Below are 12,120 nucleotides of genomic sequence, written 5' to 3' on the forward strand. Positions count from 1 at the left end.
AGTATTTTATTTGTTCCTGAGTAAATCGGTTTGGATGAGATTAAAGTTATAGTTTTTACACAGCTGAATAAACGTCAAGCAGACAGCTGATTATCAGAAGTGTGAGATGCTCCAGAATTTACTCCGGTGTCCTGTTATATTTTAGATAGCAAGGAGTTTATTAAACTTCACTGAAACAATCTGCAAATTTCATTACAATTTAATAAACTATCATCTTGTCTTTATTTTTAGTTAGCACAGACCTTAAACACTTAAAGCTGTAAGCTAATGATAGTTATATAAGACCAGATGCTGCTGGTGCAATAAGCTGTACGTTTTACGTTCAATGGATGATGATCTGAGTAGTCGACTATCAAAATAATCGTTTGTGGCAGCCCTATAAAACACACAACCAACAGTGTGCTGAGGCTACCGCACTGACCTTTATTCCACTAAAGTTAAGTTTGGTTGTTTATTGTTAAGGACAAACTGAGGAGCGAGAGCAGACAGAAAAACATGCTTATTCGTTCTTTCGTTGACTCGAAATGGAAAACACATCGACCACCATCCCAAAATTTAAATGGCTGCAACACTTTTTTAATCAATAAAACCGACCAAAATATAAAACAAATGAAAGAAGCCAAGGGTGAAACAAACGATACGTGACTTGTTCATTATTGATGTTTGGAGGTGCTGGAAGGCAGACTCCACCTCCAGACTAATGGTTTCCCCGTTTTCAGACAGCTTTAGTTTTATATTCAAAGTAACGCTGGCAAAAAAGTGAATGATTATTCCTTTACTGTAAAGGCCACATCAGGCCAAGCTTAAACAAACAGGAGGAAAAAAGTGGATTTAATGTATGCCTTCATCACATCATGGTAATAAATGCATCCAGAAGCAGTAAGAACCAGGTCTGGTATTTATTCAGACACTTGCCTGGATGTTAAAGTTTACACAAAACTCAAAATGAGCGATTTAACGACTTAATGTTGTACACTTGACATTAACTTAATGAAACAGAAAGCTGGTCCAAATCCAGACTGATGGACAACAGACCTGCTTTTAAAAAATGGAGCTGCCCAGTCGCCTCCCCAAATATTCAGCAGCTACTTATTACTGCATATCAGGAATGCCAACACATAAACTGCTGCTGTGTTACTATGTGCGCTGTGCTGCAGGGGCATATGGTTTGTGCTAAGCGCTATATGACTGTGATGACAGAGAGCTGCTGGAGGCAGCTGAGCCCAGAGATGACTGCTCATTGCTGGCCTGGCTGGAGCCTGCTATATGACCTACTGCTCCATGCACGAGGGGCGTCCCACCCAGCACTCAGTAGCTGGCAGAGGCTTCGTGCGGGGCATTTGGCAGAGAGCACCGATCAAGAGGAGACGGTAAACGATGTCAAGCGAAAGTGCAAAAACTTGGAAGGCTTTCTTGCTGAATTATTTAACATTTTATTTAGCCGTACATCGCTTCAGGCTCCGCTGCTTCTACATTTATCACGGTGCTCATCATAAAACTGGATCCAGAAAATACAGTTTGGCTTCGGTTCTGTAAGAAAGGTCGTGTTGTTGCTCCTGTCTGTTCACCTGTGTCATAAATGTAAAAACAGTTCCCACGAATTCTGGTTGAAAAACAGACCCTGAAGCGAGTGAACATGAAAGGAACCATGCTTACTTTTGCTTACCTTGATTCCTCTTTATTTTACGAGGAGAATAAAGCACGTTTGTTTTATTTGTCAGAAAATGGCAATGCAGATATAGGTTTTATACAGAAAGAATACTGAGCTTATGAAAGTGATTCTTTTTACATCTTAGCTCACTAATTAAACTCTAATAACACAACAACTGAACTGCTTTTATATCCTTTGATGCGTCACTCAGGTAGATGTTTGTAATGTAAAGGACTACATACTATATAGCCACTTTTAGTATTGTAAAAACTTTCTCAAAAACTCACCTTGAAACCTTGAAATACAAGCTCAAATCGAGGTGGCAGGATTGCTGATTATTACTGTTTAAGGCTTTAAGGTGCCTTCTCCTTGCTGCCCTTGCCTTTGGAGCCCATCAGCACAAACCTGACGGTGCTTGTGTGACACCTTGTGTGACTCCAGCCCTGGAGAAGCTAGCGCTGCGAGCCTGGCTAATCCATGTGCTGGCACGGCGCCGCTGCGTGGCCATGTGTTCCTGCAGAGAGCACCATTCCCCCAGGAGCTGCTGTCAGCACAAACTCAGGAAACAGTTATACTGTTCATATTTTTACAAGCTGCCTCTATGTGTAGCTAAAGTGAATCATAAGCTAATCACTGCCAGCTGCCTCAGGCATTGCTCTAGCTTGCTAGCCACTCAAGCTCAAGGTATGAGGGGAATCTTTCATATGCCACATTAATCTCTCCCTGAAATTCACCTTCACTGACCATCCTGCACTCCTCTGCTTTTCCCGGTCACCCCACCTCTGTCCTAATGTAAGGACAGAGGGATTTGACCCCTGACCTTATTATTTCTGAAGCTAGAATAGGAGGGGATAGTAAGCTGAGGCTTTGATATTTCTTTTACAAAGAAGGAATTTGAAGATTTCAAAAATGCTCACATACTGATGAATAACGTAAACTTTGACCTGTGCTGGAAAAAGTTTACTTATAGAGATGGGAAATCGTTGCTCATTTCAGATCAGAGGCTTTTTTAACTTGACTGGATGGTTTGTGATTCAGAGGAATGAGGTAGGTGACTAAACTCTGCCGTTTGAAATGCTACCAGGAGATCAGAGGGACATTCAAACCTGGGCTGTTTGAAGCCGCCCTGAAGTCATAAAATTGCTTGTACTCAGGTATGCGGGCATGGACGTCATCTCCGCTAGCCTGCAGCTATTGTCCAGAAACATTACAGCTCATCTTAATAAAGATAAGCTACCCGTGAAGTCTTGGCTCCCTGCATGGAGGCATGATGGGATGGAAAGTAACATGAAGATTCATGAACAGTGCTGATCTGCTCCTCGTTCATCTTCCTTCACCTGCAGCTAACTGTCCCACTAGGGAGCGGGAATAAGACCCTGTTCTCCACAGGCCCTGCAAACTCCCCAAAACACCCTTCGCCTCCCCTCTCGTCTCCCCCCACTTTTTTGCAGCCGACCATTAAGCCCCTCTGATGGATGACAGGGGCTTCTTTGGCACAGATCGGTGGGAACGCTTCTGTTTCTGGTTAGCAAACTAAAACAGTGTTTGAGAGACAGACAACAGCATCCTGGTTAAAGCTAAGCTAAAGCTAAGCCAGCCCCGAAGGCCCCAGCCTCCGTTAGTCCCAGAAAGATATCTGCCCCAAACTGAGCAGATCCACCTTTAATCACTATAGTCTCCTACTCTGAGGAATTCTTACTGTAAATCATCTGAATCTTTTCTCCCAGTTAACTGTTTGTGTAGTCGGGTTAATTGAAGGCAACACATTATTAACTGAGGCCCGCAAAATGAGTGACTGACCACATACTGCCATGAGCGACTACCTCAAAAATGCTTTTGTTTGGGTTTTGAGACTGACACTCATTTTCTGGCTGGTTGGAGAACGATAATGGCTGGAAGAAAGACAGTATAGAGTTACAAGCCATGAACGTGCCCCTTCCAGAGCGGGAACTCTTAATGTAGCTCTGTGCCGACTGTGCTGCCACTCTAATCCAATTAGCCTGCGTCAATCACTGCCGAGGTATCAAACCGCCTCAGACTAATATTTGCAGAGGGGCTCTAATATCAATACGCAGGTAAAGGCTGCAGCTCCCCACCCCCTCTGCAATTATATAACCACACTCGGGTGAAGCAGTGAATGACAACATTTACCACCCGTCTCTCTGTGCTCGGAGGCCGCCGTGGTCGAACAACCGTTTCTGTGAGAGGGGCCCTGCGCGCACACTTGTGCCGCAGTGATTGCTAGGTGTATTTTAACTGGCATATCTTAATATTAGCTTCAGAAAAATGACACTGGTATTTACAAAGTAAAAGGAGTCTAAATGGCCCATTTGAGCCAGGGTAAACACATTTAGCCGTGAGGTCAGAGGCTGCCACACCGGAGGAAGGTTAGTTTGATAATTTTGTCAAAATGTTTAATGTCCTGCTAAACCGTTTGGGGAAAAACAAATGCAGTGCTGATATTGACTTTGGCAACAGCCTGTATACTTAAGGCTTTAAACATGTAAATCAAACGCTCCATCTTCAGGCAAATGCAAGCAGACATTGCTGCAGGTCTGACGCCTCGCCCCCGCCCTCCGTCTATACCGTGTGATCAACAGATAGAGCTCTACAACATGTGCCTTCGTGAAAGCTCTTTTAGGTCATCTCGAGCTGCTGAAATGTGCAAATTTGGGAATTGCTGTCGTTTTAATGCAATGCTGTCATCACGTTACTCGAGTTAAGTTGGGGACGCAAAGATGTGCATGAAAAGGGAGCTACGTCATTGGACCACATGGGGCAATATCACCAAGCTGCACCGGCATGTTCCTCATCAAGTACGGACAGGAGCAGACGCAGTCCGACTCTCACTTCCAATATGTCGCCCTGCCTGTGCAGCCGAGTATCCCCTCACAAAGTCCTTTTCACTTTCCATGCCTGTGCTCGCACTGCTAATTGTGCGTGCTGCTGAGAAAAGAGCCACAGGAACCGCGAGGTAATTTTGACAGGCTTCTCCTTCTGCTTTCAAGGCTTGAAACAACACACCAGCTTCCAGATGCTTCCCGGCCATCCCGACGTCTCTTGAGCGCCGCTCGGACGTTTACATCCAGGCGGTTTCACCGCTCTGCTCGGCTGCTCTGTTTGTGCTGGATGGCGAGCGGTCTGCTGTACCTCACACCCCAATCATAACCAATCACGTGTATTTCCTGGATATGTAAACTCGCCCCCACACACGGAGACACACACACACACACACACACATAAGTACAAATGTATGTGCAGCTCTTTAAAGTAAGGAAGCCATCAAAGATCATTCTGTAATATGCGGGTGTTGTATATACACCCAAAGAGGGGAGCACGGAGTTAAAAGAAAGCATGTTTATGTAACACAATCACTTTTGTAACACAGTTTATGATGCTTGATTCCATCCACTCTTTCTCAATGTTATTAAACTGTACAGGACTGTTTTCCTTCCCTACCTCCCTGGTTTTTAGACACATTGCTTTAGCACAGCACACACTGTGCCTCCTGACGACACCCGGGTTCTGTAACTCTGCTCTGCAGGCTCTCTGGGGAAATCATCAGCACTAATAGGAAACATCCTGCAAATCACACACATGCACACACTCAGAGATGCACGAGAAGAGCTGCTCGAGCTGTTGCTGAGCAAGGCAGTCGCACCTGGAGGAGCTGCGGGTTTCGTGCGTCGTCTTTTGAAATGTTTGCGTCGACTTTAAGCGGGAGCTCTGCAAAGATACAGTTAATTAATGAATTCCCGGGATCATGGATTGGTTCAGTGGAAGCACATTTGTCTTGACTAAAGATGTAGCAACACTGGTATTCTTACTAAACCCTATTCAGTTTTATTGCTTCTTAAAAGTATCTCCAGATGTGCTTATTTTCACAATTACCTGAAAGATGCATCACTGGTTTAAACGTCATTGTGTTGCTTGCATTTGTTGCATAGCTGAACAACAGCAGTACATCAAGGTCTATAAAATGTAATCTCGAGGTTTTTAAAGAGAACCGCTCGATGGTGAAAGAGCTCACAGAACATAAACACAAGAGGACGATGCTATCACACGGCTTTGATACTCTCACCAAAGTGTGAACCGTGACCGCTCGAAACAGAGCTGGTGATGTGTCACATTGACCGCGTGGTGACCAGCACTGCCCGTCTTCCCACGAGGGACGTCAAAGGAGCTGAGAAGTTGATTTTGTTTCCAGTAAGAAAGCCAAGATGGGTTTGTCAGCAGGACCATGAGGCTTAACCTAACATGAGCTAAGAGGGTTCGGCCGGGACTCGGGATGATAAATAGGTGAAAAATAATGGAGGCAGTAAAGTGTAATCATAATATCAGGGAACGTCTTAAGAGAAGAACAGCGCTTGCACTTTCACTGAACTTTGTCGTACACGTTGTTTGTATGCAGTAAAACAAACACTCGGTGTCCTTTGACCTTTTCAAAACATGATGTGATATGACTTCAATTATATGACAGAATTGTGACAAAGCCGTCCATGACAGTTTGCAGGATTATTCATTCATTAATCAGATTCATGTTTACATTTCCCACCCTTCATGACACATCTCTAGTTTCCCAGCGACCCAGACCTTCGGAGTGACATACCTCAGCGTCTAAATACAAATCGAGGGCTTGTTACTCACCCGTCTCTCGTGCCGTCCATGGCAGCCAGCGGGGACAGGTGGTGAGGGCTGCCGAGGTCTCGATCCAGTCGGTGCTGTCGGGTCGGCAGGTCAGCGGTGGAGCCAGAGTTGGGGGTGGGGGTGAGCAGCTCCACTGGGGCGCTGTGATGGGGGGTACTGGAGCCAGTGTACAGGCCTGAAAGACAAACAAAGCTAATTCGGTAAACGTGCCAAATAAACTCAAGGCCCCCGTGCTTCATCTCTCCCTCGAGCAAATTAAAAGCCATTTCATGGCAACAGGATTTTGTTTTGACAACTTTCATCCAATCAGTGTGCTTTGTAAAATAAAAAGTTCTGTGTTTGCGCTGTGTGTAATTTAGGGTACATTGTTTGTGCTGCCACAGGGACTCGCCTTGTTTGTCCTTTTTCGTATTACACAATAATAAACTAAAATGTTACATGTGTTCAGTGACTTTGAACAGTAGGTCCTTTAAAGCTACAAATATATGATATAAGGAAATCTGCAGAAGAGCATGTGATAATCTGCTGACTGTTCCAATATGTCTTTTACTTTTTGATCATTTCAGTTTTTCCAAATGATATTACAGTTACATGTTGTTGATGCACCGGTCTGTGGGGGCATTATTATCTTCTTTTACTGGTTGCATGTTGCCAACCTTTTCTACTGTTTCAAGCTGCAAACTGTTATTAAATACGGACTCCTTTTCTTCTTTGCAAACTAGGAACTGCAAATAATAACTGTCACAACTGTTTTTACTATTATTATCTTCAGCGAAGATGCTTCCAAAGCCCAATTTGACAACAAAAAACGGGCTGTTTTGTCCAAAAATGAATCCCAGGGGTGTTCATTTTAAAAGGATAAAACAAACGAGTGGAACTGTTACTGTCTTACTGCTGTTAACATGTGGCTAGTTAGACTTTGGAGATCCACACGACTGTGCACAAGTCTTGAGCCTTCCCTCATTTCTGTATATTTTGGTTCCACTGGCGCTCTCGTAATTTTCTAACGCTTCATTTAACACGGGTCCACCGGCAGGCCCATTTTACAAGCACTTTTTAAATGATCCCAACTCCACTGCTGTTTGTGCTGGAGACAAAATCCACCTTGTTTCAGAAAGAAGAGAAGACAAACTTTATGTTTGGTGTACTACGGTATCACAAGGCACTGTTCGAACACAGACAGGAAAAAAATCAGCCACATTCACATTACCATACATGTATCCATCAGACCTGCATAAATCTTGGTCAATAAAGGGTTAAAGATGTCTTGAGCAACAGTTCTCCAGGATTTCTGAAGGTCTGTAAAAGTCGTTCTTTGGACATTGGTGCTTTTTCAAGGTCAAGGTCAAATTTATTTATATAGCACATTTCAAACAGCCGATGCTGCACAAAGTGCTTAACAATATAAAAATGGTATTAAAAAGCAACACTGTAATACAATAATAACAATAAAAAACAATAATAGGACAATAAAAGTATTAAAACAATAACTAAACTAATTCAAATAAGACCAAAATACTTGGGTCATAGTGTGTTAAAAGCCAGGGCATAGAAATGTGTCTTTAGTAATGATTTAAATTGCTCAAGTGTTTGTGCAGATCTAATATTTAAGGGGAGACTATTCCAAAGTCTGGGACCTGCCACAGAGAAGGCTCTATCACCACGGGATTTGAGATTAGTCCGTGGGATTTTTGACTCATTTTCAGTCAAGTCATTGAACCCAACCGTTTTCAGAGGAAGACGTCAAACAACTTAAAAAATGAGCCTGTCACAAAAACACATATTTTATTCTAATTTCTTTAGTTAAAAAAAGGCCAAAAAATTAACAGTCTGACTTACACAAAATAGTATTTTTTGCACCAACGAGGTGATTCTCACACAGCTATAAAACTTGGCATTTGTTGACATGGTGTTCAGTGTGTGCTCACAGAACTTGAACAAACTGAAGAAGCGGAGGACGTGCCAGGCCTAAAAAGAAAAAACCACCACCAAAATCTACACCAGATGGACAGTATCTCAAAGTCATGTTTCTACCAGTTTAATTTAATCAAAAATCATCATCCACAGGGACGAGAACTGCCTGCCCCACTCTGGACAGTCTTGTTAAGCAAGAGTCAACTTGATCTTTCCTTTTTTTCCTCTTTGCATCTTCTGCTAAGTTTAGCAGCTGATTTCTTTCCCAGCATCCAAACAGCGAGAAGCACATTGACTGTCTGGGGCAGTTAACCGGCAACGAGAGCAGAAGACGGGAGGAGATGAAAGGAAGAGGAAAGATGGGTGCTCCTGGTTTTTGCAGTTTTCAGGCCAGCTGTTCTCAAGTGGAAGCATGCCGAGGCCTGATCTGACAGCGCTCTGAAATGGTTACAAGCTTGATTCATTACCCCGAAATCATCAATCACAGACCTTAAATGTTTTCCCCTTTAGCCCCAACATCTGCTGGCACACCGGCAAAACAGTCGACAAATAATGGCTGTGATTGCCTCAATTTCATCACCAGTTCCTTGTGGAGGAAGACAAAAAGGATCTGATGTTGCTCTTTAAGAGTTAGAGTGGGATTATGTACCAAAGACGCTGTCGAGCGGATTTGAAAAGCTTCTTGTTGAGTTCAGGAAGAAATCTCTGTGAGAAGAAACTGAGAGGATAGCAGCAGGAGCACATAAACCTCTGTACTCAACTATGATGAGTCCTTCCTCTGGTTAATCAGGGAACACTCTAATTATGCTCTATAAAACAGAGAGGGGGGGTTCTCGTAACTCTTGCTGCAGACATGTGAATAGGAACAGACTTATAAGCAGTGAACAGGAAAACAAGTTTAGCTCTGACTGGAAGCATGACTCATTTTCTGCTCCACAAGTGTTAATGATGGGATGGCTGCCCACTTTGGCCCACTACTTACATGCATCCTATTGGCTCTAGAACAAAGAGAAAGTCGTGTAAATAGAGATCCTGAAGTCTAACCTTTTCTGACCTCGAATAACACGGCGTCCTTGACTGCTTTAGCTCCTCTGGGGCTTTAAACGATTTAAACCAAGACAGAAAGCAACATCTCTCAGAAAGAGAGGGGAGCAGAGGTAAAGAGCCAAGAAGTTGAGCTTTCATAGTCATCAACGGTGCGCCGAGATCCAGCAACAATAACAGACAACAGTGGGGAGCCTGGCTGTGGTAGAGGCAGAAAACAAGGACAGATGTGTCCATAAAGGGAGGAAGCTGCAGGGAATCTCTCTCGTCTTTAGGATGGTTATAATCCATTTATCTCTCTCTTGTTCCCAATTCAGTGTGGCGCTGACTTTTAGTGACGGTCAAACTCATCAGTTAGAAAAATGGAAGTTTAAAAGAAGCTTAAAGGCCACATGTGATGAATAAACTTTTCCAGTTCTAGTGGCTGCTAATGGTTTTTGCAGTCTTTGCATGACAGGGAGACAGGTTAACATGACATGGTTATGAAATCCAAACCAAACAAACAAAAGCACAAGGCTGTAACACTTCCCTTATAAACTCAAGTATGGACTAACGGCTAAAATGTTGATATAAAATCTGCACGAGCAATTAAAGTTCAATTATGTGGTGTGGATTGTTTATCTTTTGACCAAAGGCACCACCAAGTATGATTTTCACTGCCTGAGAGTGCAGAATTACCACAATACATCTGCAGGAATGTTGACATGGCTGCTGATTACCACCAATGACTCGGTGATTGCTTTGCCAGGTGTTGGGATTTCTGGCGGTCTGGACCTCACTTGCTGGCGTGCTCTTCTGCTTTGGAACAAATACTCCCTGGGCTTCGATGTTTTGAGATGTGGCCAGTCGATTTCACTCATATTTGAAATTGTTTAACCATGAATGATGTTGCTACTACTGGTGACACATTATATTTTGTATTTATGCCACATGTTTTCTTACCGAACTTCAATTTTTGTTCGTTTTATGAGAAAAATAAGTGGAAAGTTGAGATGTTTTATTGGTAAAGAAACCGATTAATTAAGAGATCAATTATTAGAGGAAGATCTGAGAATGACAGATGACAGGCGTGTACCTGTGAACATGTCTTGGCCCAATGCAGGAGAATGGCCATCTTTGCCATTGTAGAGGTGCTGCGTAGAGGTGGAGCTCTGGAGGTGCTGCATGGACAGACAGTCGCTCAGGACATCCTGCTCCAGGTGAGGGCAGGGCCGAAGCTGAGAAAAACAAGCAACGATAAGAATAAACTTCAAATGCTTACAAGAAATGATGATGAGTCATTTAAATGGAGAGAACTCCATCTGGTCTGCAAGATTACTCAATCGAAGAACAAGACGACTTCAGTTTGGCCTGTTCGTGGCTTGGACCTCGTGTGTGTGAGAGCGTTCGCTTCATCTTTTTGCAATAATGTGATTGTAATGTTGATCTGAAACAGTAAATCAGCAAATGAGAATAGAATTGTCAGTCAGGGGGAACCGGGGGAAAGATCATATGTTCTTTTTTGAGTCATGCGTTGGCCTTAGACATAATTGGTATGAACTCAGAGCCAATGTGAGATTGCTCCTGTTTCTTTCCCTGCCAACTTTAATGGGGGCAACTGAAGACACATTTCAGCGAGATCACACGGCACAAAGATAAAATTCAAACCAAATGAAACCTGTGTCAGTTGACAAAATGAGACATCTGCCTTATGGATCGGTGGAATAGCTGAACTCTGTTGTATACATTACTGGATTTCTATGTAATAAAACATTATAGCTGCTGAGGTACACACAGGACTTCTTTACTGTCACCAGGAGGTTTAACTTTAAAAATGCCAAGATGTAAAAAGAGAGAATAGGATAGTATAGCTGACTATCTGATGTAGGCACAAAAACAGACTTCAGACTCCAGTGTATAAAGCAAATATGGCCACCGAGAAATAAGACACTGACTAGAGAACAGTGGAATCGACCTACGATCCTACTGGCATCTGCTTATACACCGTTACAGAGACAAGGATCAATGACAACCAGTTACTGTTAACCTCATCCTCTATTCAACACAACATTTACTGACAAGTTAAAGGAGAGTGATGGCAACGGTCCTGGTGAAGAATCCACTGCTGCAGGAGCTTCATAAACTAAACTGATATTTACATAGTGCTTTTCGGATTATATGGGCCAAAACACTTTACACAACAGGAGAAACGCTTTTTCTGCACATACAACATTTTATGTATTGCACAAACACACCAATAACTTCCTCAGGGTCAACCTGGGGTTTTGGTTGAGCAGGCAACCACATGCTGTAAGGCCAGAAAGCAGCGGCCGGGGTTCGAGTCCAACCCGCAGCCCTTTGCTGTGTGTCTTCCCCCCCCCTCTCGCTCTTTTGTGTCCATCTCCACTGTCACTGTCCAATAAAGGCAAAAGCCCCCACCGACACACACACACATGGGGGGTTTAGGATCTTTGGTTTGGGGAAGAGCAGAGGTTAGAACCACTGACCTTCTAATTATTCTTATTAAACATAATGACCACACAGGCTAACAGCACAGGCTCAGACCTGCTTTGCAGAATAAAAGGGATGCTTTTTTTAAAAATGACTTTTTGGTGTATTTTGATGTTGCAGATTTGCAGCTGCAGATTTTGTCAGTTCCACATCCATGACGTGAATCTCCCACACTGTATAATCTGCACTGGTCACTCCACTGTATTGATATTTATATTTAGAAAAAGTGCAATACTGTAACAACTGCCACAAAAAACAAAAACTGTTGTACTGTTTAGTTTGTACTGCTGCTCATTCCTGTGCAATATCTGTGTGTACATATATTTATATATCTACACATATACACATATACATATATTTAGTCAGTTAACTGA

The 12,120-nt window shown here is 43.1% G+C and overlaps 1 protein-coding gene across 3 annotated transcripts in view; it reads right to left on the minus strand.

The window, feature by feature from the left end:
- The window catches only part of glis1b (GLIS family zinc finger 1b), an 82,878-nt gene that overhangs the window by 4,601 nt on the left and 66,157 nt on the right, over nucleotides 1-12,120 (minus strand). For all 3 annotated transcript variants that reach the window (XM_026158907.2, XM_026158908.2, XM_026158906.2), the window contains exons 7-8: nucleotides 10,332-10,473; nucleotides 6,299-6,473 (exon numbers count right to left, since the gene is read on the minus strand). In XM_026158907.2, coding sequence (XP_026014692.1) covers nucleotides 6,299-6,473; nucleotides 10,332-10,473 — 317 coding nt within the window. The remainder of the gene's footprint in view (nucleotides 1-6,298; nucleotides 6,474-10,331; nucleotides 10,474-12,120) is intronic.

The sequence above is a fragment of the Astatotilapia calliptera genome, chromosome 23, assembly GCF_964374335.1.
Source record: "Astatotilapia calliptera chromosome 23, fAstCal68.1, whole genome shotgun sequence".
Classification (NCBI taxonomy): domain Eukaryota; kingdom Metazoa; phylum Chordata; class Actinopteri; order Cichliformes; family Cichlidae; genus Astatotilapia; species Astatotilapia calliptera.